This window comes from Oncorhynchus mykiss, chromosome 8 (assembly GCF_057628025.1).
Source record: "Oncorhynchus mykiss isolate SJ-2025 chromosome 8, ASM5762802v1, whole genome shotgun sequence".
Lineage (NCBI taxonomy): Eukaryota > Metazoa > Chordata > Actinopteri > Salmoniformes > Salmonidae > Oncorhynchus > Oncorhynchus mykiss.
The window spans coordinates 12,330,645-12,356,733 of NC_143029.1; the positions used below are offsets into that span (position 1 = coordinate 12,330,645).

Consider the following 26,089-nt stretch of genomic DNA (forward strand, 5'->3'; position numbering starts at 1 on the left):
TCATGACACTGTTGTTCAAGGGAGCTAGCCGTGTGGCTCAGTGGGTAGAGCATGGCACAGGCAATGCCAGAGGTGTGAGTTTGGGTCCAAAGGGGGAACAGTAGGAATGGAGATGTATGCACTCACTACTTGTAAGTTGCGATAAGTGCGTCTGCTAAATGTACACACAGCTAACACAATCACTTCAAACTGCAGCTGAAAACACAGCAAACTAGCTGTGTTTAATTTGACCTGTTTTCTATTGACATTACTTTGTATGTATCCATAAAAATGATGCCAGTTGATTGATGATTTTGACTGGCTGAGAAAAGCTGCCTGCCTGCCTGTCTGTCTCATCCCGACTCCCAACACACTCATTACTATGGGACAGCTGGAGACCAAATTTCAATATTGAAACAATGTTGCAAATTTCAGAGAGACAGGCAGCAAGGTTTATACAAATCACCGCTGTGGAAATGGGAGATAATGTCTAGATGCTTTTTATAGCGGAGATCAAGTTTATAAATTGCCTGGCTGGGCTGATGAGACAGTGGATTGCGCAGTGAGATTAGAACAGAGTAAACAGTCATTTCAACGTCTTTTGCCGGTGGTAATTTGGGGAATAGACACCTTCTGGAATGCGGTTTTAACCAATCAGTATCCAGGATTAGACCCACCCATTGTATAAAGAGAAACATAATGCACACCCTAGAATGCCCTGTAAAGGTAATTAGAAACGTGTATTCAACAATGCTGTGGTATAAATGCTTATATAAAGCATTATATCTGTCAGTTTTAAATAAAGTGTTACCACAATGCAATCAATCACAATTCTCCCTCCACAGTATGGTGACTGTTCCTGGGTTTGTGTTCCCCTCTGTAGGACTACAGCATTCCCCATATTGACTTGTTCACTGAGCCAGAGGGCCACGGCAGGCTAGCACCGTACCATGACGACACAGTAGAGATCAGCTCCTTCGGTATCCCACAGAACACAGCTTCCATCAAAGTCAACTCTGGAGTGTAAGTGTATCTAATGGCTGTTGTATTTACATGGTACCTCTTCAGTCCACTCTAGGGCAGGGTATTCCAAGCCCTTTCCTGTGACCCGTCCTGGGTGCCCGTTGTGGTTTTTGCCCTAGCACTACACAGATAACCAAATCATAATCGAGCTTTGATTATTTGAATCAACTGTGTACTGCTAGGTCAAAAAACCACAACGTGGGGGCCTCAGGACCGAGCTTTTGGAAACCCTGCTCTTGGGTGTAGGTGCATCTTTGCTCTTCCTAAAATGCTACATATAAATGTCTATGGTGTAGTGGTTCAGTGGATCAGTCCACTCTGTGTAAGTGCATATTTGCTCCTCATAAATCAGGGGTGGTCAAACTATGGCCCACGGGACGGACAGTTTTTGGTCTAAAGCAGTGCACTAAATAGGGAATAGGGTGTAATTTGGTACGCTACCTTATTACTCTTGCGTGCAGATATGTAGTTACTGAAACATCCGGCATACATCTTTGATTTATTTTTATGTATTATTTGAAAGAAGAAAAAAAATCCAGGACACGCGTGAACGTCTGAAACTAGATTAAAAAGTATGTCAAAATTATAATGGACCTTTATATTTTAAAACAACTGCCCTTTTCCTAGCCCCCAAATAGATTTTCACAAACAAATTGGTAGAAATAAATCTACGGCCCTGTTGATTTTCGAAATCCTGATGTGGCTCTCAAGACAAAAAGTTAGCCCACCCCTGTCCTAAATGTCTATGGTACCTTTTTGATCCACTGTGGGTTGTCAGTGTGTGTAGTCCTCCTGAACGGTACCTCTAGATGTCTATGGTACCTCTTTAGTTTGTTTAGTATGCTGCTTGGCTCTTGTTGTAAACCTCCTCAGCAACAAGGCATTCTCCTCATGGTTCTTCTAATGAGATCTGGGTAGGCAGCGGGGGATCAGCATTACATACTGCCGTGCAATACAACTCTTGCCATTGTAGAGAATTCAATTACTGTTTCAGTTGGAGATAATGACATTTCGGAGCCTTGAGCGACCAGGCAATCCTAATTCTCTACGTTAATTATTTCATCGCTTCTGGCTGCTACTGAACCAAACCTGGGTCATGTTCATTAGGTTCCAATGGGAATAAAACTGATTGAACCAGGGAGGGACAACAAGAAATGCTGATTTTTGTTTTCCTTTCTGGGGTGTGCCCTAATGAACCTGATCCTGAGTTCAAATATAATTTGTTTACTCTTAAAACTAAGCCTGCTCAGAGTGCCAGATCAGATAAGCTTTTTTTTTTTTTTTTTAAGTATTTCAAAGAATTTGGATTGAAGAAGAGTCAGGAAATTATTAAATCTGTGTTTCCCAAACCTGGTCCTGGGAACCCAGGTACACATTTTTGTTTTTGTCCCAGCACTAACACATGATTCTAATCAAAGGCGTAAGTTGATTAGTTGAATCATGTGTGTTAGTGCAGGATTGGGAAATACTGGATTAAATAATGATGGGCATGTTGATGTTTTTCAATGAGGCGTTCGTTTTAATGTGGCTTGCATGTGGTATGCTGTCATGGTGTTGTTGTTGCAGATTCACATGCTCAAAGTGATTGCCCCTCAGGGATAAATAATGTTTTAATGCAATTGATTTGCAGGCTGAGGAGAGCGAGAAAGCACTGACAGATAATGATTACTACTGCCGCCCCCCCCCCCCCCCCCTCCCCAGAATGTCCCATATGCAACCTGCTCCTGCATGCTATAGAGAGAAAGGTAAAAGTGGGGAGGGAGAGAGAGAGAGAGAGAGAGGTGGGTTAGGAGACTGGTAAAGGTGGGGGATATATAGAGGTAGAAAAATGGGGGGGTGAGGGAAGAAACTGGTAAAAGCAGAGAGAGAAAGAGAGGTATAGAGAGAAAAAAGGAAAGAAAGAATCTGGCAAAGATTTCAAAGGTTATTTTTCCCACGTGAGAGGTACGTTTCAGAACATTGTGTGCCCTGGCTTCTAGCTGAAGTACACCACAATAGACAATAGACCATTTCCCTCTTCGTTGCCAAACTGCGACTAAAGACGGTTTACTTAGGCACGTGAGATCGAAAAGTCCCCTATCAGGAATAATTTATTTTCTGTGCCCGACCATCCCGGAAATTCTTACTGGAGGCAGTTAAAATTAGAGTTGAATACTTGTGGCTGTCAAAGAAGTGATCATCTAGCCTCAGACCAATGATACAGTACATCATGGCACCAGACTGAATGGTGAGCACAGCGTTCAGTCTAGTTGAACCAGGCTAGTAATCAACTCAACACCAATGTTATTCCCTGAATACTTTCGCCTGTGTTTCCTTAGCAACTCTCCCTGCGGTTCTTTTTCTGACTCACACACGGAATATCTGAGTACTGTAGTCTTTCTTTCCTTAGCCTCACTCAAGCATTGTACAGAACTGGGGGTAAAAGAAGCTGGCACAGCATTGGATGGAGAATAGAGTTTATCTGTAAATCTATCACTGATGTTTTATGTGTGATACACAGGCATAATATGAACCAGGATTGGCATCAATAACTTAACATTTCAGTTTAATCAATTCAGGCGATGAATGGAAATTGAATCCATTATTTCAAAATTGCCCATTATTTGAATCTAATCTCAGTTCACCTGTGGACTGATTTAAATTTAAGACAATTTGGACATTCATGTAAATCATTTATTGATTTGGGGCGGCAGGGTAGCCTAGTGGTTAGAGCATTGGACTAGTAACCGGAAAGTTGCAAGTTCAGCTGACAATGTACAAGGTACAAATCTGTCATTCTGCCCCTGAACAGGCAGTTAACCCACTGTTCCTAGGCCGTCATTGAAAATAAGAATTTATTCTTAACTAACTTGCCTAGTTAAATAAAGGTAAAATAAATTGATGTAAACACTGATCTCAAGTCTGGATTAGCCCGCTGCTGAATTGGAATGGGAGGTACCTTGCTTGGAAGAACAGATCCATTGGTGTGTACATAATGTTTAGGGATTCCTGTTCCCCAACACAGGTGGTTGGTGTTTAGTGACCCAGGGTTCCAGGGCCTCCTGGCGGTGTTGGAGAAAGGGGAGTACCCCTATCCCGAGGCCTGGGGGTTCAACACACCCTTCATCGGATCCCTCAGACCCCTCAAAATGGTGGGTGCTACAGTATCTCGCAATAACAGATGTAGGATCTTAATTTGATTACTCTTTTGTTGCCGAGAATGCAGTAGGAAATGCAAACTTGTATTGTATTCAAGGTTTCAAAAGGCTTCTAAAGTTTGTAATTTGATTTTCTTTAACGAAAAAAGGTATCAACCCCTACAACAAATGGCCATGAATTATAATCCACATTCTGTATCCTTTTACTGCAGGATTCATTTCCTGCTGTAACAAACTGGCTCAAATTAATATCCGACATATGTACTGCACATTAAATACATGGCTTGTGTTCATTTACAATTTATCTTTTTGTTTTATTCTTTCTCCTAACCTTTGTTTGACCTTTTTTTCTGTTTTCAATGTTTAATTACCTTTTGAAAAAAAAACAGGTGCCAATGACTAGCAAATAATTTCCAAGGCAGAAGAACAGTACATGCAAAGGATGAACTAATCTATAAAAGTATATCTTTATTTTTGGAATAATCTTCTCGTTTAGCCACATTTGAGCTTTTATTGAATTGTGGAAATGTGTCTAAAGCTACAGTATATATATCTTTATGAACATGTATCTTCATGGACATGTAGTTTAACCCATGTATTTTATGGACATGTGATAAGATTAATGTGCAAATAGTCATGACTGACTAGTGAGTGAGCTGTTGGCCAACAAGCATTCAAAATTGGATAGTGACTAGTGAGCAATTGTCAAGTGTTCTAATGACATTTTGCCTTGTCTTTCTATGTCCTATACCCTTCTACATGAAGGTTATTAAGTTCACTGTTGTACCAAATTACTGAAATTACTCATTCAATCTGAATGAGGCTTGTCCAGTCTCTGGGCAATGCAATCTCTCACTATATCTCCTATCTGTCCCCATCAGCGTCGCAGTTCGTAATGCTATGTGCGTAAATGGCAGAATTTGCATACTGCTGACTCCCACCTCGATGTTGTGTGCTTTTTTAATTAGTGGACTATAGTGCGGTTGTGATTGATTATCTCTGTTTGTTACAGGGTGCCTTCAAGGTGGAGAATCCTAATGAAGTCAAGGTATGCCATTACTTTACCATTACATTCTGTTTCACTGTCGTCCTCAAGTTGTCCCGGGTTCAAATAGTATTTGTGTTCATTCAAATACTTTAGCTTCGTTTGATTGAGTTTTCCTGGCACAATGGAGCCAATACAATAGTCCCAAAAGGACAAACCCTTCTGGCACCCCAGACAGGCTCAATCAAATGTTTAAATCATTTAAAACCTTTTTTATAATTTCACATACTATTTTAGCATGTTGTCAACTAACGTATTGTTGGTCTGACTATGGAAACACATTGAAAAACAACCAATCACAAATCATTACGATCAGGTCTTGGGGTCAATCAGGGGTCAAACACCCTTTGAACCGCTCCCTCCTACATTTGACCTTTGTCTCCTCAGGCTGTGGTGTATGAGCGGCCTGGCTTTGAGGGATCCTGTCTGGAGATCGATGGGGAAGTGTTCTGTTTTGGAGATGAAGGAGATGAAGAGGCATCAAACCTGGAGTCAAACAGACTGAAGTCAGTGGGCTCTGTGAAGATCCTCAGAGGACTGTAAGTTCATATAGCTCTTAAAACATTAATGTGTATTTATGTGGGCGAATACTTTATTCCTGGTTATTAAGAAACACAATACACAATCAAGGTGTCGTGTTGTGATAGAGTGTTACAAAATGGTACTGTCAGTGATGCAACATACAGTGGGGCAAAAAAGTATTTAGTCAGCCACCAATTGTGAAAATTCTCCCACATAGAGGAGCCTCATAAAGAAGAAGTTACAGGTCTGTGAGAGCCAGAAATCTTGCTTGTTTGTAGGTGACCAAATACTTATTTCCCACCATAATTTGCAAATAAATTCATTAAAAATCCTACAATGTGATTTTCTGGAATTTTTTTTCTCATTTTGTCTGTCATAGTTGAAGTGTACCTATAATAAATTACAGGCCTCTCATCTTTTTAAGTGGGAGAACTTGCACAATTGGTGGCTGACTAAATACTTTTTTGCCCCACTGTACATATGAAGTAATATACTATACAGTGCTTACAATGTAGCTATTGTCTAATTCCCTTTTATTTACTGTCCCAGCTGGGTGGGGTATGACCAACTAGGGTTTGAGGGTCACCAGCATGTCCTGGAGGAAGGCGAGTACCTGGACTGGAGGGACTGGGGAGGAATGACTGATCAGCTGCTATCTATACGACCTGTACTGGCTGTAGGTATCATGCTATGACCAAGAACTGAATGTTGTACGATTTGGTATGAAATTATGAATTACAGTATGGATGAACCCCTGCTATAAATGAGCATCAGCCCTCCTCTTGGAGAGGTTTTGCTCTACACTCTTATTTTGTGCTCTACAGTCTTTCCAAAGGGGTTCTTCGGCTGTCCCCGTAGGAGAACCCATTTTAGTTCTAGGTAGAACACTTTTTGGTTTCAGGTAGAACCCTTTTGGGTTCCATGTATAACCCTCTGTGGAAAGGTTTCTTCATGGAACCCAAAGGGGTTCTACCAGGAACCAAAATGGTTCTACCTGGAACCAAAAAGGGTTCTTCAAAGGATTCTCATATGGGGACAGCCGGGCACCTTTTTCTTCTAAGAGTGTATTGTAGCCCTACACAAACACACCTGATTCATCTAATCAATTGAGTCAGGTATGCTATATTAGAGTTGGAACAAAAGCATGCAGGGGAGCTCTCGCCAATGAGGAGGGTTGGGCACCTAATGTTTGATGTTGTTTGGTATGCCATGCCAATGATGTAAAGGGAAGTCATGATAGGATATTGTTTGTTATGGTATGCCATGACCATACAATTAGTTATGCAGTACTAAAACAGACTTTCCCCATTCAGGTCAATGTTCTGTGATTAATGGACCAGCGGTCATATTGGGTGTACCTATGAGTGTACCAGTCAAATTGCTGTGAACTGAGGGTTTTGTACATTCTAGTAGTTCTACTTCTATGGGCAGGACCAAGGATGTTCTTTGTTTCATTTCCCCATGACAGGATTTCATGTCACCACACCTCAAGATGTTCAGTGAGAGAGACTTTGGCGAGCTGGGTGCCAACATCGACATCTTAGAGCCTATCATCAATATAGAGGACACCGGCTATGGGCTGAAAACGCAGTCTGTTGACGTTATGGGCGGAGTGTAAGTATAAGATCTCTTTCTTTCTCTGTTTCTACCTCTGATGTGCACAGTTAAAGTTACAATCTGCCATTTCAACAGCCTGACCCTGTCACTTTGTTTGGTAAGCTTGGGGATGGGACTGGGGAAATGTAACCACTTTCAAATTCATACAGACCTATGGAATCATGGATAATTAATTGAAATGACCATTGAACCACAGGAAATGTTACAGATTGTGGCTTTAAATCTACCTTGCCCAGTCTTGTGTGTTTTATATGAAAATGACCAGTTAGTCGATTACAGGAATTCCGGGCTGTGCTCTGCTATTCAGTGTGAATGTAATGAGAAGTCTACATACTGTTAACCACTCATTTACTGTCCTGATTTAAATACTCCAGTGATCTGTAGTAACTCAGGTCAGGTGTCTTGTAAGTTTCATTATTATCACTGTGTCCTGTGGCCTGGCGGACTACATAGTTAAAAATGAACACTACAAAGATGGAAATGTAGAGTTCTAATAAACAGAGTCAAAGTTACAATGCAACTTCTAAAAGCATGTTTGATGCTGTATAGTTAAAGGTAGACTCAGCGAGATGACGTTGCAACGAGCAGTACCGCAGATAGTGAGATGACCGTGATGCAAGACTTTGCTCTCACACAGTCACACAGAGGATCTACACCAGTGGAGGCTGGTGGGAGGAGCTATAGGAGGATGGGCTCATTGTAATGGCTGGAATGGAGTACATGGAACGGTAACAAACACATTAAACATATGGAAACCACATGTTGGACTACATTCATTTAATTCCAGTAAATTACAATGAACCCGTCTTCTTATAGCTCCTCCCACCAGCCCCCATTGATCTAAACATGTGCATGTGTGTGCTTCACGCTGCTACATCGTGTTAGCTACGGGGCCAAAACAGCGAAGAAGTTGTTGCAGAAATGAACCCACTATGTGTAGACGTGCATTCAACCTCCCCTCGCTGAGTCTACCTTGAGAGTTTCAGCAAAGCACCAATATTGGGCCGATTTCCGCTACAACTAAGAGCGTTGAAGCCCCTGTTTAAACTTCCCTGCTGGTTTTAGTCCCGCATGTTGGAGCTATTGAAACATGCACAGATACCCTGCGCTACTCTGGGAGTGCATCTTCTGGCATCGCACTCATCTGCAACATCTGGTGTGCTGCTCGTGGCAACATCATATCTCAGTCTCAGATGTTTAACTTATAAGTGAACCTTGACACATACTATCCTACAGCATGTGTAGCCCTCTAATCGTTGTTACTAATGTGTCTGTGCAAGCTAATTGTTTCTCACTTTGGCTGAAATATCTTCCTGTATTGCCTGCAGAGCTAGGTCTAACGCGTGTTCATTCATGTACAGTATGTTATCTTAAGTTCCTTCTCTCCGGATAAGGGTCTTGTTCATTAGGGCACACCGTACCAAAACATTAAAAACGGAATACAAAAACAAGCATTTCAAGATCAGGTTGTTCATACACGTTTCACTTCGTTTTTGGAACCTAATGAACAGTTGACTGTAGGCTGGCTGCCTCTCCCCGGCTGGCACGTTCAGACGGGACCAAAATTCCTCCGAGACGTTCAGTTCAGTCCACGCCTCATTTCCTGGGTCTCTCTGTCAGTTGGGAACAGGGTGGAGTACACTATGTGCAGCAGAGCACTTCCACTTGCTTTTGGAGGAACGTCTCTGGTTCTGTTACAGTGTTGTGAACCCTTATTATAGTGTACTACATAGCCTCGCCCCGTCGTCCCTCTCCCCCATCGTCCTTCTCCCTTGTCGTGCTGACTAAACTCTGTTACTCAACCTGTTGACTCAACCCAGCAGACTCTCTCTCCCTTATCTCTCTCTCCCTCTTTCCCTTTCTCTCTTTGCCTTTCTATCTCCTCCTATCTCTCTCCCCATCTCTCATATCATTCTCTCTCTCCCCTATCTTTCTCTTTCTCGTCAGCTTCTGCTGTGGTCTTTTCTATGCTGTGTGATACACACACACACACACACACAGGCACAGTCATCAGATACACACTAATCAAAGTCAATATTGAGTAGGAGCGTAAGAGCTAATTAACCACTATCTGTATCTTATCTACATGTTTGATCTGAAATGTCAACATTTAATATTAACCTTGGTTTTAATTACTTTGATTCCATCTATCTATTCGTTGTTATAGATTTTGCCTTTGGCGTCATCCATCATAGGAGCACAAAAAATACCGTAAAACTCATTATAATGTGCAGCACAGTTTAATTTCCCCCTTTCCCTAATGATGTGCGTTTAGGGTTGCCAAATTACAGTATCTTTCCCTAAATTCCCACAGAGGATTTCCTGCTTACTCAACCCTGATTCCGGGAAATCTCCAACCTGGATTTCTGGAAAACCTGGGAATTCTGGAAAGTTACTAAAAAAATGTCAACCTTAACCTGAGTTTAGTCAAGTTTGGACGCAACTGTGAGTTGCAGTCTTTGACACTTCTGTTTGAAATGTTGTTATTTTGCAAACTGCCAACTGTTCACGCAAAATGTTGGCCCTCGGACTGACACATCAAGGCACTACCTTGATAGCCTGGTTCCTCTCTAGGTTTCTTCCTAGGTTTTGGCCTTTCTAGGGAGTTTTTCCTAGCCACTGTGCTTCTACACCTGCATTGCTTGCTGTTTGGGGTTTTAGGCTGGGTTTCTGTACAGCACTTTGAGATATCAGCTGATGTACGAAGGGCTATATAAATAAATTTGATTTGATTTGACTACCTGAACTTGAGCAATAAGAAACAGTCCTGAATACGGTCCTCATGTGTCCCTCCTAGATGGGTGGCATTTGAGGAGGCAGGGTTCTCTGGAAAGGCGTATGTGTTGGAGAAAGGCCTCTACGGAAGCCCAGAAGACTGGGGGGCCCTCAGCTCCAAGATCGCATCAGTCATGCCCGTCATTCTGGTAAGATCAACACAATATTAAATTACAAATTATTATAATGATAAACTAATCATATAATATAGTATTCATGTTGCAACAATAAATGATTAACATGATAAAATATTAAATAATTGAAATATTCTGTAATCAGTTACATCCGTTTGGAAAGGGGGCAAGGTCGGGGGAATGACATGAGCCATACAGTATGGGATAATGATGATCTAAAGAGACTTGATAGTGCACTATATAGGGAAGAGGGTGCCAATTTGAGATGCATCCAATGATGATAACAAAGTCATCAATGACCAATACACTGATCCAAGAATTGTTGAATTATTTCCTCAGTTCTCTCAATAATGCCCTCATTTGTGGTCTCTTCTAGGATAATCTGGGAAATTCCTCCAAGTTTAAGGTATGTCAACCAAATGCAACAGGACCAACCTACATTTCTTTGTCCGAGATTTTGTAAACCACTCCATGACAGCCCCATATTTGACAGAATCTGACAGTGTATCCGTTATGTGTCTCAGATGCAGTTGTTCTCGGAGCCGGGGTTCCAGGGTTCTGTCCACGTTGTGGAGGACAGTGTTTCTGCCCTGCCACACAGCTTTTCCCTGGGCTCCTGCAAGGTGCTGGCTGGCAGGTGAGTGTCGTACTTGTTATTCATCCAACGTAATCTGCAGATTGTAACACGTACAGTATCTTTCCCGTACCATTAGCTACATCATTTGCAAGACGAAGTTACTGTTGGCAACAGTCATTTATATCTACAGTTTTATAATGATGCCTATACTTTTATACATTCGCTGTTAAAATGGTGAAGAAAAATATTGATAATCGCCATGTCTGTGCGTGTCTGTGTTCCAGCTGGCTGGCGTTTGAGGGCCAGGGCTTCACTGAGAGGATGTATGTGTTAGAGGAGGGGGACTACCCTGATCTGAGGGCCATGGGGTGCGTGGAGCCCAACTCCTCTGTCCTGTCCCTGCAGACTACTGGCTTTGTGAGTACTCTGTCTATTAGCTCTCTTTCTGTGTTGTAAATGGCACCCTATTCCCTACATAGTGCACTACTTTTGACCAGGGCCATAGGATATATAGTAGTGCACTATATAGGGAATAGGATGCCATTTGAGATGAACAGGGATGTCTATGTCAGGGATGGGCATAGGCATGTCTATGTCAGGGATGGGCATAGGCATGTCTATGTCAGGGATGGGCATAGGCATGTCTATGTCAGGGATGGGCATAGGCATGTCTATGTCAGGGATGGGCATAGACATGTCTATGTCAGGGATGGGCATAGACATGTCTATGTCAGGGATGGGCATAGACATGTCTATGTCAGGGATGGGCATAGACATCCCAAACATTCCCACACTGTTCCTGCAACTCACATCTCTCTGCTGGAGGTTAATGCATTGGAAGATGACGTTTTCTGATGTTGAGAATAGTAGACTACCCAAAGTGCAATTTTGAAATGTGGTTGTGCATCAGCAGATTTACTCTTGTTATGTCAGTCATTGATAGTCAGTCAATTAGCCCAAGGCTGCTAAAATTTTTCAGAATGCTAAATTTGTTTAGCGGCCAGCTATCTAAACTTGTTATCTTGGTCAAATTACCTGCCGGGGGTCCCCCATTGATTTTTTTGTTGTCAGTGTCACTTAGATATCATATTAAAAAATGCAAACATTTCTCTCCTCCCTCATGGCAAAATGTGTAGAATTGCAAAAAATGAACTCTAAAACATAAACAACTTATCTCTGCTGACAAGAGGTGGGCCACTAAGATGTTTTGCTCACATCACACATCAAAGTTGCCCATCCCTGGTCTATGTCAACCTTCTATGGCACAAAGAAAAACCTATTTCATCCAATACATTGGATCCACATAATCACGTGACTTCATCCAATGAAATAATTGTTTTTGGACAATTGTTTGGTATAAAGGGTTACAATAGGAATAGTGGCAATCTATATACAGTACAGTCGTGGCCAAAAGTTTTGAGAATGACACAAATATACATTTTCACAAAGTCTGCTGCCTCAGTTTGTATGATGGCAATTTGCATATACTTCAGAATGTTATGAAGAGTGATCAGATGAATTGCAATTCATTGCAAAGTTCTCGGAGCCGGGGTTCCAGGGTTCTGTCCACGTTGTGGAGGACAGTGTTTCTGCCCTGCCACACAGCTTTTCCCTGGGCTCCAATTCATTGCAACTGGGACCATCATGTCAGTGATTCTCTCGTCAACACAGGTGTGAGTGTTGACGAGGACGAGGCTGGAGATCACTATGTCATGCTGATTGAGTTAGAATAACAGACTGAAAGCTTCAAAAGGAGGGTGGTGCTTGGCATCATTGTTCTTCCTCTGTCAACCATGGTTACCTGCAAGGAAACACGTGCCGTCATCATTGTTTGCACAAAAATAGTTTCACAGGCAAGGATATTGCTGCCAGTAAGATTGCACCTGAAACAACCATTTATCGGATCATCAAGAACTTCAAGGAGAGCGGTTCAAATGTTGTGAAGAAGGCTTCAGGGCGCCCAAGAAAGTCCAGCAAGCACCAGGACCGTCTCCTAAAGTTTATTCAGCTGCAGGATCGGGGCACCACCAGTACAGAGCTAGCTCAGGAATGGCAGCAGGCAGGTGTGAGTGCATCTGCACGCACAGTGAGGCGAAGACTTTTTGAGGATGGACTGGTGTTAAGGGCAGCAAAGAAGCCACTTCTCTCCAGGAAAAACATCAGGGACAGACTGATATTCTGCAAAAGGTACAGGGATTGGACTGCTGAGGACTGGGGTAAAGTCATTTTCTCTGATGAATCCCCTTTCCGATTGTTTGGGGCATCTGGAAAAAAGCTTGTCCGGAGAAGACAAGGTGAGCGCTACCATCAGTCCTATGTCATGCCAACAGTAAATCATTCTGAGACCATTCAGGCGTGGGGTTGCTTCTCTGCCAAGGTAGTGGGCTCACTCACAATTTTGCCTAAGAACACAGCCATGAATAAAGAATGGTACCAACACAGCCTCCGAGAGCAACTTTTCCCAACCATCCAGGAACAGTTTGGTGATGAACAATGCCTTTTCCAGCATGATGGAGCTCCTTGCCATAAGGCAAAAGTGATAACTAAGTGGCTCGGGGAACAAAACATCGATATTTTGAGTCCATGGCCAGGAAACTCCCCAGACCTTAATCCCATTGAGAACTTGTGGTCAATCCTCAAGAGGCGGGTGGACAAACAAAACCCCACAAATTCTGACAAACTCCAAGCGTTGATTATGCAAGAATGGGCTGCCATCAGTCAGGATGTGGCCCAGAAGTTAATTGACAGCATGCCAGGGCGGATTGCATAGGTCTTGAAAAAGAAGGGTCAACACTGCAAATATTGACTCTTTGCATCAACTTCATGTAATTGTCAATAAAAAGCCTTTGACACTTATGAAATGCTTGTAATTATACTTCACTATTCCATAGTAACATCTGACAAAAAATATCTAAAGACACTGAAGCAGCAAACTTTGTGGAAATTAATATTTGTGGCATTCTCAAAACTTTTGGCCACGACTGTATATGTGGGCTCAGGAGACGTTTAAGTAGCTTGACGGTCGGTATCAAACAAAGAAGGTCACTATTTAAATGTATTAATATGTTTAGTCATTCAAACAATAAAACGGTCACCAGTAATGGTAAGAGTTGGTGTTCTCATACCATTGTCAGGTCTATAAATAACCTCTCTCTCTCTTTCCCACTCCGTCTCTCCCCATCCCTCTCTCTCCATCCTTCTCTTTCTCTCCCCCTTCTCTTTCTCTCTCCCTCTCCTATTCTCTCTCCCTCCCTCTCTCCATCCCTGTCTTCCTCTCCCTCCCTCTCTCCATCCCGGTCTTCCTCTCTCCCCCTACCTCTCTCCATCCTTCTCTTCCTCTCTCCACCCCCCTCACTCTCCAATTCTCTCTTCCTCTCTATATATCCCCTCCCTCTCCTATTCTCTCTCCCTCCCTCTCTCTATCCTTGTCTTCCTCTCTCCCCCTCCCTCCATCCTTCTCTTCCTCTCCATCCCCCTCCCTCTCGTTCTTCCTCTCTCCATCCCCCTCCCTCTCCTATTCACTCTCTCCCCATAGGAGTTCTCAATGCCCTCTGTCACCCTGTTTGAGAGGTCAGGTCTGCGGGGGAAGAGGGTGGTTCTGACCGAAAGCTCAGTTAACCTGCAGCTTGCCGGAGGCTGCAGCCTGGTCCAGTCTGTCCTGGTGGAGGGAGGCATGTGAGTACATACAGCACAGCCTTTCTGTCCTCATGTCTCTTGTCTGTTGTCTGCCTGCCTGCTTGTCTCTCTGTCGAAGGTCATATATTTGTATATATGGGCCTCCTAGTCTCATGCACCAGATAGTCCTCCCCAGATTGTGCACAATAGCCTGTGGACAAGGTTTTGGGGCCCTTCCTATCCACAGACAGAGCTCTATGTTCTTTGTGTGGGTGTGTCAATGGGTAGTGATATTTTTTTTTTTGTGTGTGTGTGTGTCTCTGTGTGTGTCTCTAAGAGAATCCTACTGACGGTTCTCCAGGAAGCTATCTGTTATGTTTCTATCCTTACAGTGCATACTATATAAAGGAACACCAAACTGGAAAGATAATTTTTCTATGGAGCTGTTAGAAACGACACCGTCGTGTGACACAAAAGCTGATCCTTTATCCACTGACACAGCCATTTGTAGCCCTTTATCCACTGACACAGCCATTTGTAGTCCTTTATCCACTGACACGGACATTTGTAGTCCTTTATCCACTGACACAGACATTTGTAGTCCTTTATCCACTGACACAGACATTTGTAGTCCTTTATCCACTGACACAGCCATTTGTAGTCCTTTATCCACTGACACAGCCCTTTGTATTCCTTTATCCACTGACACAGCCCATGTGTAGTCCTTAATCCAACTGACAAAGCCATTTGTAGTCCTTTATCCACTGACACAGCCCTTTGTAGTCCTTTATCCACTGACACAGCCCTTTGTAGTCCTTTATCCACTGACACAGCCCTTTGTATTCCTTTATCCACTGACACAGCCCATGTGTAGTCCTTAATCCAACTGACACAGCCCTTTGTAGTCCTTTATCCACTGACACAGCCCTTTGTAGTCCTTTATCCACTGACACAGCCCATGTGTAGTCCTTTATCCACTGACACAGCCCATGTATAGTCCTTAATCCAACTGACACAGCCCTTTGTAGTCCTTTATCCACTGACACAGCCCTTTGTATTCCTTTATCCACTGACACAGCCCATGTGTAGTCCTTAATCCAACTGACACAGCCCTTTGTAGTCCTTTATCCACTGACACAGCCCATGTGTAGTCCTTTATCCACTGACACAGCCCATGTATAGTCCTTAATCCAACTGACACAGCCCTTTGTAGTCCTTTATCCACTGACACAGCCCTTTGTATTCCTTTATCCACTGACACAGCCCATGTGTAGTCCTTAATCCAACTGACAAAGCCATGTGTAGTCCTTAATCCAACTGACAAAGCCATTTGTAGTCCTTAATCCAACTGACAAAGCCATTTGTAGTCTTTCTTTCAACGCTTAATACAAGCAGTTCACACACTGCGCCAATTAATCACAGTATTTAAAAATGCCAAAAGGTTGCTCATGAGTCATAGCACTACTTCACACCCCCAGACCAGTTAATCAACCTTTTGTAAACACAGAGTGAAGTACACTTCACACAAGTCACCTGCGTGGGTAGTAGATCAGGTGACTATAGTTGGAGCTATTATTGCACAGTTCACAGTTGTGGAAATGTTGCATTGAGTTTAGTCTGGTGTAGAACGCACAGTCAGCAGGAAGAAGGAGTTTAGTCTAGTGTAGAACAGACTAGATCAGGTGACTATAGTTGGAGCTACTATTGCACAGTTCACAGTTGTGGAAATGTTGCATTGAGTTTAGTCTAGTGTAGAACGCACAGTCAGCAGGAAGGAGGAGTTGAGTCTATTGTAGAACATACTGTCAGCAGGAAGAAAGAGTTTAGTCTAGTGTAGAACAGACTAGATCAGGTGCCTATAGTTGGAGCTACTATTGCACAGTTCACAGTTTTGGAAATGTTGCATCAAGTTTAGTGTAGTGTAGAACGCTCGGTCAGCAGGAAGTAGAAGTTTAATATAGTGTAGAACATACGGTCAGAAGGAAGTAGGAGTTTTGTCTAGTGTCGAACGCATGGTCAGCAGGAAGTAGGAGTCTAGTGTAGAACGCATGGTCAGCAGGAAGTAGGAGTTTAGTGTAGTCTAGTGTAGAACGCATGGTCAGCAGGAAGTAGGAGTTTAGTGTAGTCTAGTGTAGAACGCATGGTCAGCAAGAAGTAGGAGTTTAGTCTAGTGTAGAACGCATGGTCAGCAGGAAGTAGGAGTCTAGTGTAGAACGCATGGTCAGCAGGAAGTAGGAGTCTAGTGTAGAACGCGGGTCAGCAGGAAATAGGAGTTTAGTCTAGTGTAGAACACACGGTCAGTAATTGTTTGTAAGCTTGTGTAGTCAAATTAATTTATGATCGTATGCTATCCATTTGTTGTTTGAATGCTGTTCTTTGTATGACATTTTAATATTTGATTATTAACCAATGATATTAGGCCACTCTTGGCCAAGATTACAGACACCTGTGTCTTTTGACACTACATAAACGAGTCATTCCGCAGTGTTTGTGATTATACCCTGATGAAGACAGCTTGGCTGTGGAAACATTGGTAATTCAGTTTTTGCATCTGAGCTCCGAGAGTGTGCGGCTCTCTTTTATTTTCAAGTTTTCTACTCCGCTAGCCAGCACCTCGTCTTAATAGGTGTGCGTTTCTTTTTCTTCTAGAAAATTCAATTGATTGGACATGATTTGGAAAGGCACACACCTGTTTATATAAGGGCCCATTGTTGACATTTGTAACGGTTTTGACTTGAGGTTATTGTTTGTAGAGGTGCCAGGTAGGTTGTGCCTACCAGAGAACATTTTGTGAGGTTTGTGAGGGAATGAGTCCTGTCTGGTCCGTCAAGTCTACACCAATACAAAGGACTCATGTAAAAGTTAGTATGGATATACACTTTTCATAAACCCTTAAAACATTGGAAATAACTGCAAAACAACTGTGTTCTTTTGCATTGGTTGTCTTACCAAAATAAATGATCACACACATAATAATATAACAAACAATGAGCTCTGGTTCCTCAAGAAAAGTCACGTACCTCGGGCCTAAAAGAGTCCAGCCCGGTAAAGGAATTCAGTGAACTCAAGTGACTTCAGTCACTCAATTGTCATTTAATAAAGTGATACGTAAACTTGGTTTCATTAATACAAATCAGATTGCAATCAACTCTTTTACCACAAAACTATAAAGTGTGTCATCTCTGTAGTGTTCACTACAACTAAACACATAAATCATCATGGTATACATCACACCAAAACAACTAAAATACCTTATGCAAAAAGTTGTAGTCAGTCGGTCAGTCAGACAATCCAATCCACCAACAGATCTCCAGCAGAGAAAGGCCACGAAGAAACAGCGGAGACCAACTGAGATGTGTAGTCCAAGGGAAGAAATGAGTGGATCCGATCCTGGTTAAACTTGAGACAAGGCTACAAAGCACACTTTTAAATACAACAAAACAAATGAGGGACGAAGATTCGGAACGGAGGTTTGAACACATCCTCATTCGTACCACCATCACAACCCCCTTTTGCACAGCTGATGCTGGCTATATAATTAGGAATTAACTTCTTTGGGACTGGGGGGGCAGTATTGAGTAGCTTGGATAAAAAGGTGCCCAGAGTAAACTGCCTGCTACTCATGCCTAAAAGCTAGAATATGCATATAATTATTAGATTTGGATAGAAAACACTCTGAAGTTTCTAAAACTGTATGAATGTTGTCTGTGAGTATAACATAACTCATATGACAGGCAAAAACCTGAGAAAAAAATCCAACCAGGAAGTGGGAAATCTGATGTTTGTAATTTTTCAAGTCATTGCCTATCGAATATAAAGTGTCTATGGGGTCATGTTGCACTTCCTAAGGCTTCCACTAGATGTCAAGTCTTTAGAACCTTGTTCGAGGCTTCTACTGTGAAGGAGGGGGGAATGAGAGCTGATTGAGCCAGGTGTCTGGCAGTGCCATGAGCTCAGTCTCGCGGGCTCCCGTGAGAGTTAGCGGCGTTCCATTGCATTTCTACAGACAAAGGAATTCTCCGGTTGAAACATTATTGAAGATTTATGATAAAAACATCCTAAATATTGATTCTATACTGCGTTTGACATGTTTCTACGAACTGTAATGTGACTTTTCGTCTGAACTTTCGCCTGGACTTGCCCGCGCCTCGCGATTTTGTCGTAAAGCCTTTTTGAAATCGTACACTGTGGCTGGATTTACAAGTTTATCTTTAAAATGGTGTAAAATACTTGTATGTTGGAGGAATTTTAATTATGGGATTTCTGTTGTTTTGAATTTGGCGGCCTGCAATTTCACTGGCTGTTGGCGAGGTGGGACGCTACCATCCCAGAGAGGTTAAAAGGGAAGCACCCTATTGGAAGGAGAAGCACCAAAACGGTTCAAACAAATTCAGGGCCGTCCCACAGTGCATGTCAGAGCAAAAACCAAGCCATGAGGTCAAAGGAATTGTTCGTAGAGCTCAGATACAAGATTGTGTCGAGGCACAGATCTGGGGAAGAGTACCAAAACATTTCTGCAGCATTGGAGGTTCCCAAAAACACAGTGGCCTCCATCATTCTTAAATGGAAGAAGTTTGGAAGCACCAAGATCCTTCATAGAGATGGCCAAACTGAGCAATCAGGGGTTGAGTGCCTTGGACAGGGAGGTGACCAAGAACCCGATGGTCACTCTGACAGAGCTCCAGAGTCCCTCTGTGGAGATGGGAGAACCTTCCAGAAGGACAACCATCTCTGCAGCACTCCACCAATCAGGCATTTATGGTATAGTGGCCAGACCGAAGCCACTCCTCAGTAAAGGGCACATGGAGTTTGCCAAAAGGCACCTAAAGACTCAGACCATGAGAAACAAGATTCTCTGATCTGATGAAACCAAGATTGAACTCTTTGGCCTGAATGTCAAGTGTCACGTCTGGAGGAAACCTGGCACCATCCCGACAGTGAAGCATGGTGGTGGCAGCATGCTGTGGGGATGTTTTTCAGTGGATGGGGCTGGGAGACTAGTCAGGATCGAGGGAAAGATGAATGGAGCAAAGTACAGAGAGATCCTTCATGAAAACCTGCTCCAGAGTGCTCAGGACCTCAAACTGGGGCAAACAGGACAATGACCCTAAGCACACAGCCAAGACAACACAGGAGTGGCTTCAGGACAAGTCTCTGAATGTTCTTGAGGTGCCTAACCAGAGCCCGGACTTAAACCCGATCGAACATCTCTGGAGAGACTTGAAAATAGATATGCAGCGACACTCCCCATCCAACCTGACAGAGCTTGAGAAGATCTGCAGAGAAGAATGGGAGAAACTCCCCAAATACAGGTGTGCCAAGCTTGTAGCATCATATCCAAGAAGACTTGAGGCTGTAATCGCTGCCAAAGGTCCTTCAACAAAGTAGTGAGTGAAGGGTCTGAATACTTGTGATATTTCCATTTTCTATTTGAATACATTTGCAAAATTTCTACAAACCTGGATTTGCTTTGTCATTATGGGGTAGTGTGTGAATTGATGAGGGGGAAAAAAACGATTGAATACATTTTTGCTTAAGGCTGTAATGTAACAAGATGTGGAAAAAGTCAAGGGGTCTGAATAGTTTCTGAATGACTGTATAACAAGGCAATTAGAAATGCCAGACGGGCTCATTTTTCTAACTTTGATCATTAATAATCAGTTTAATTAGAGAGTGCTCTTCTCAACCATTGATGGCCTGATAAATCCTACCCCCGCAGACCTATGTGAACTTTCCTCCACATCTAAATGTGATGAGCTTGTAGCATGTTTCAGAGATAAGATACCCTGCCTTATGTTGGCTATCAGACAAGCAAGACCTGATGAGAAGTTTGATATGTCCGCTAACCTAGCACGCAAAGCACTATGGATTTAATTTCCGTGGTTTACACAGACATGCTCAGGAAAGTTATATTATAACTTAAGTATTCTACCTGCCTTGTCGATCCTATCCACACCACCTTTTCAAAACTGTTTTTAATTGCATTTCTGAAGAAATGCAAGCTATTGTTAATCACTCCCTGTTTACAGGCATTTTCCCCACTGCACTAAAAACTGCTATGGTGAAACCCCTTCTGAAGAAAGTAATGTAGATTCTTCAGCTCTTAGCAAATGGCGTTCGATTTTGGGTCCGGTACTGTTCAGTTTTAATGTGTTACCCCTTGGCAGCGTTATCAGAAAGCACAGCACTGATTTTCCCACGTACACAGACTATACACAACTTTACATTTGTGTCACCAGAGGATTTTTAGCTCCATGGATAAATTATTAGGGATTTAAATACTTGGATGGCTGACAACTTCCTATAGCTAAATCAAGACTGAGGTAATTATTGCTGGAGCCAAAGCACAGAGAGAGAATCTGGCCACAAATGTTAATTCACAGGCAATAAAAGATCAAAAACTAACTAAAAAATCTAGGTGTTATTTTAGATTCTGAACTTCAAATCACACATTAGAAATGTGACCAAAATAGTTTTTTACCACCTGAGGAACATTGCGATGAGATACAAAAATACTCACTCATGCTTTTATTACAAGCAGGCTGTACTACTGTAATGCTCTCCTGTCTAGTCTACCCAAAAAAGCCATTGGTCAACTGCAAAACATACAGAATGCTGCAGCACGGATACTGACCAAGACCAGACGAACAGCACACATTACACTGGGTTTAAGGTCTCTGCACTGGCTGCCTGTGAGTTTCAGAATTTATTTGAAGATTATTCGATTGGTTTTTAAATCAATCCACGACTGTGCACCCCAATACATGTCAGACATGCTTTTAAGTTGTACCCAGTAAGTCCCTCAGGTCCTCTGACAATGGCCTTTTAACTATCCCAAAGCCCAGGACCAAGAAGCATGGAGAGGCAGCCTTTAGTTACTATACCCCCAGCCTCTGGAATAGCCTGCCAGACAACCTGATGGGGACCAAGAGGCATGGAGAGACAGCCTTTAGTTACTATGCCCCCAGCCTCTGGAATAGCCTGCCAGAGAACCTGAGGGGGACCAAGAGGCATGGAGAGACAGCCTTTAGTTACTATGCCCCCAGCCTCTGGAATAACCTGCCAGAGAACCTGAGGGGGACCAAGAAGCATGGAGAGGCAGCCTTTAGTTACTATGCCCCCAGCCTCTGGAACAGCCTGCCAGAGAACCTGAGGGGGACCAAGAAGCATGGAGAGGCAGCCTTTAGTTACTATGCCCCCAGCCTCTGGAATAACCTGCCAGAGAACCTGAGGGGGACCAAGAAGCATGGAGAGGCAGCCTTTAGTTACTATGCCCCCAGCCTCTGGAATAACCTGCCAGAGAACCTGAGGGGGACCAAGAAGCATGGAGAGGCAGCCTTTAGTTACTATGCCCCCAGCCTCTGGAACAGCCTGCCAGAGAACCTGAGGGGGGCTGAAACTGTGGACATATTTAAAAGACATCTTAAAACACACCTTTTTAGCTTTGTTTTTCTTAAGGGTGCTTTTCAGTTATTGTTATTATTTTGTTTTTTTTATCCTCTTATGTTTGTTGTGTAGTAAATATTCAAGTTTTTTAAAGCAATTTGCATTGCATTCCATGTCTGAAATGTGCTGTATAAATAAAGCTTGATTTGGAAGGGAAGAGTCTTGGGATCATGGGATATTATGAGGTAGTGAGGCTTGGTCCAGACCAGTGGAAAGTTCCCAATGGTGTGTGACATTCAGACTGGAGATGTGGACTCAGCTCTGCAACACACAGAAAAACAAGGAGACACGGCAGGGTCAGACCTATAACTCATGAGTGGGACTTTCTTGCAGGGAGAGACATGGGACAAGGCCAAATGAATGGAGCTTTTGATCCAGATAAAGTGATGACATCAGCACAGACAGGATGTTCCTGTGTTGATGTGTTCCAGTTTCTATGGGGGTTGAGTGGGTGAAAAGGCAAAGCAATCATTCCTCACTAATTGATATGTGAGATGCTTAGTTTGGTAACTGTGTTTTGACCTCGTCTTTGATTGACACCGTGTGAAAAGTTCAAGGAATAATTTGTCTGATATGTGAGACACTAAGCTTTGCTAGTGTGTATTGATACTTTTCGATTGACACTTGGTTACTTCTGATTGACAGGTGGGTGCTGTATGAGGGGATCAACTACCGCGGAGCTCAGATTCTGCTGAAGCCCGGCGAGGTGCTCGATTGGCGAACATTCAGTAGCTGGCAGCGAATCGGATCCCTGCGCCCACTGATCCAGGTAAGAAGCCATCTCAAATGTGATAACATGATTATATGGGCACACGGAGATTAAGGCCAGGATTCAATCCTAGTTTTGTTATAGAGCTACGCACTATAACAGATTTTTAAAGGTAATTTACACTTGCGCCAACATCGGCAGCGTGTACCGTTAATCTGATCTCTGCAAAAGTCAGGGAAAATACCTATTAAAGGGTGCGCTGTTGGCTTCTATAGTGCACTGCTCTGTAACGGCCCCATCAATGGAGCTTTGCATAATATTCTGTGTGAGCACAGGGGCTGCATGGCACACAGGAATACATTGACAGCATGTTGAACTGAGAACTACTTATGGTTCATAGACAGTGAACCCTAATCCAGTGTGTGTGTGTGTGTGTGTGTGTGTGTGTGTGTGGGGGGGGGGTGTTTGTTACCTGAGCAGCGACAGGTGCACTTCCGGTTGAGGAGCCAGGAGGGCCTTCTAATGTCTGTAACTGGGGAGATGGATGACATCAAGCTGATGCGTATCCAGGCAACGGATGAGATGGGCGGAGTCGAACAGATCTGGTTCTATCGGGACGGACATCTCCACTGCAAGGTAGCATCGTCATGGCAACAGTGTGTTTAGAGTAAAGCCCTGCAGGGGCATGAATTTTTAAGCCTTGCCCATGCCCGTGACATTCAGACCCTACCCAGGCCCGATTGCTTCTGACCAATGTAAGGCCCTGGAGGATGAATGGAGGATGAATGGAGGAACGTATAACGCCCCACCCAGCAGACTGTCAACCAATCTCGTTCACGTTCTCATGCTGCGTCATGTGGTTGCTAAGCTAATCGTCACACAATCCCTTCTCAAAATCAGGGTGCGAGTCCAGAAATGTGCCTATTTTCCTCAATAAGTACATAATGTCACAATTCCAAAGCTATACAGATAGCAAGTTAATTATCTCACATCTCCCAAGATTTGTAATGTTGTACTTCTTGTTGACAAAATTCATGCTAATGTTGGGTTTTTTAGCTAGCACCCAATTGATTCCCATTCACGCCTTGAGAGAAAGCTCTCCTTGTCCCAGAATCACCCAGAATGGGTCATGTGTCCCATTGATGTAGCATGGGCAATGTACACAATGGCCGTTAATAGGATTCCAATGGAGTTTTCCATCTCCTTAAAAGTATCTCTGGCTCTGCTCAACAAACGAATAGACATGAGAGAGCAGTTAGCTGTTAGCTACTTTTGGTCACTAAACTCAAGGAACATGAGACGTTATTTTAAATAATCTTTGTTTTATATTTGACGAGGTTGAAGCACTTCTGACACCATGTTATGATCTCAGTCAGATATGACTACTGTGCAGCACAGCACAAGCAAATGGCTCAACTTCAATATGTTAGTGATCAATGTAGTGATACCCGAGCCCTTATGTAATTGAAACAGGACTTACCCGGCTCTAACCCGATGTATAATGTCTGGGCCCGTCGGGCTCGGGTCGGGAAGCAGAGCTCCAGTTTAGAGAAGGTGGACAGGCCAGGAAAACTGTGACTTAACAAGCACTAGAGTCAGGGTATTTAAATCAGATTATGGAGTACTGCTGGTTCTTGGGTAATCAAATTCTTGGGGATTTGTTAAGTATTCTATCTATACAGTAGTCTGTCTAGATCGTGGGCTACACCTACTGAACAGTTCTTATAGTTTATGCTTCCAGAGAAGCACTCTGAACATGGCCTTGTAACTTCACATAAATTGAATGCCATCCATTTCATTGTTCATGGACTATCGACGAGGATCCTGCACCCAACTATTTTTGGGAGTAGAACTTTTTGAGTAAGCATGTTGATTATTATTTCATGAACTTTAAATTTCCAACCCATGACTTCAATTAGTGAGTTTATGACAGCCTTTGTGCTCCAGCTCTGGACTCCCTGCCACGTCTCACAGCATCATGCTCTATGTTGCACTTATATGGTTTATTACAACACTCAACTAGTTGATGCAGGCACATTCTTTATTTAAAGTGTGTGATTGAATGTCGGTACAAATGATTTCCTCTTTAAGAGGATAATAAAGTTTTCTACTCTTGTCTGGCCAGGTGCAGGAGGATTGCTGTGTGGCTCCGTGCAGCGTGGCCATGCCAGGCAGTCGTATGGGCCTCTCACCTGAGCCTGGCAAACAACCCTCCTGCTGGAGCATCACGCCTGATGGCCTCATCCGCTACACCGCCAGCCCTGACCTGCTCCTGGAGGTCAAAGGTGAGGCAAAAACAACAACAAATATGGGATGCCACTCCTGTAGATCTGAGAAGATTTGATAGGTAGGAGCAATATGACGACATCGCCACCCAGCCAATCAGAAGGAAAGAGAAACCGATTGCAATAATGCTTCTACCTCTCAGTTCTACATTAACTAGTCTGTGTATTGTATTGTTCACTGGTTTCACTTCATTCAGATCTGGGGTTTTATTTATATTAGATAACTTGACTAGAATAATTGTGAATTAGTGACACCTTGTGGATGGACAGAGACATGACAATGGGCTGCAGTTGGATTCAGTATCAAGTAGGCTTGTGACAAGTTCAGACAGACAGGCTGAATCTCAAATCACTCCCTTCTCCTCGTTCCTCCATTTGCGCGCGCCTCCGCCATATGCACAAGTCCCAAGGAAGGGCCTTCCAAGAGAGTTGGTAGGGACCACGGGGTGTTTTGGGATTCACCGATAGGCTATGAAAACCCCCCTCAAATTTGCCCCTCCTTTGAGGTATTCACTAATCAGTAAGTTATTAGATAAGGCAATGTTGTCTGGATAAGTTAAGGCAACGTTTCCATTGTGCTTTCACTGATCCAACCTTGGCAGATCAGTGATTGGCCCAAGGAAGGAAGGGACACATTGTATTTAAACAAGGCACAACTCAAATAATTTTGTCTGTCCTTGCAGGTGGTCAACACTATGACAGAAACCAGGTGATTCTCAACGCGTTTGATCCAAACAAACCCAACCAAAGATGGACAGTGGAGATTCTCTGAGGTCTTGTTTTGAGAGGGAAGAACTAGGTGTAGTCTTTGAGGTGCAGTATGGTGAGGGGCCTCAGCGCTCTGTGGCGCAGCTGCAGCGTGGGACCCACACAAGTCTCAAGGACAAGATGCCTCAGGAACAGAACATTTGCTGCTGGAAGAGAAGCTTATATACAGTATAATCTTTCCTCTGAGGTCAAGATGAAAAATATATACAATTTCCTGGATAATCTATAATATCGCATTACTTCTTCACGAACAAACAGGGACAAAACAATAGTATTCATTACTACATTATGGGAAAATGGACTCAGACTAAACTTGAAATACTTTACCTACCCTTTAATATCTGATAATATACGAGTTTGATGAATAATATTTTTTGATGAATATGTATTTTTTTGACATTTTATTCCCTTCTGCCATTAACGTCCTTATGTAAATAAATATGCGATGTGATTATAT

The 26,089-nt window shown here is 43.0% G+C and overlaps 1 protein-coding gene across 3 annotated transcripts in view; it reads left to right on the forward strand.

Moving 5' to 3' along the window:
• Positions 1-26,088, forward strand: part of LOC110529370 (uncharacterized) — a 46,671-nt gene extending 20,583 nt beyond the window's left edge. For all 3 annotated transcript variants that reach the window (XM_036984753.2, XM_090242568.1, XM_036984752.2), the window contains 15 exons: positions 863-1,002; positions 4,007-4,133; positions 5,152-5,187; positions 5,572-5,723; positions 6,256-6,382; positions 7,175-7,320; positions 10,121-10,247; positions 10,609-10,638; positions 10,757-10,869; positions 11,094-11,226; positions 14,345-14,484; positions 22,516-22,639; positions 23,060-23,215; positions 24,705-24,864; positions 25,548-26,088. In XM_036984753.2, coding sequence (XP_036840648.2) covers positions 863-1,002; positions 4,007-4,133; positions 5,152-5,187; positions 5,572-5,723; positions 6,256-6,382; positions 7,175-7,320; positions 10,121-10,247; positions 10,609-10,638; positions 10,757-10,869; positions 11,094-11,226; positions 14,345-14,484; positions 22,516-22,639; positions 23,060-23,215; positions 24,705-24,864; positions 25,548-25,636 — 1,800 coding nt within the window. In that variant the 3' untranslated portion in view covers positions 25,637-26,088. The remainder of the gene's footprint in view (positions 1-862; positions 1,003-4,006; positions 4,134-5,151; positions 5,188-5,571; positions 5,724-6,255; positions 6,383-7,174; positions 7,321-10,120; positions 10,248-10,608; positions 10,639-10,756; positions 10,870-11,093; positions 11,227-14,344; positions 14,485-22,515; positions 22,640-23,059; positions 23,216-24,704; positions 24,865-25,547) is intronic.
• Position 26,089: the final 1 nt, after the last annotated feature.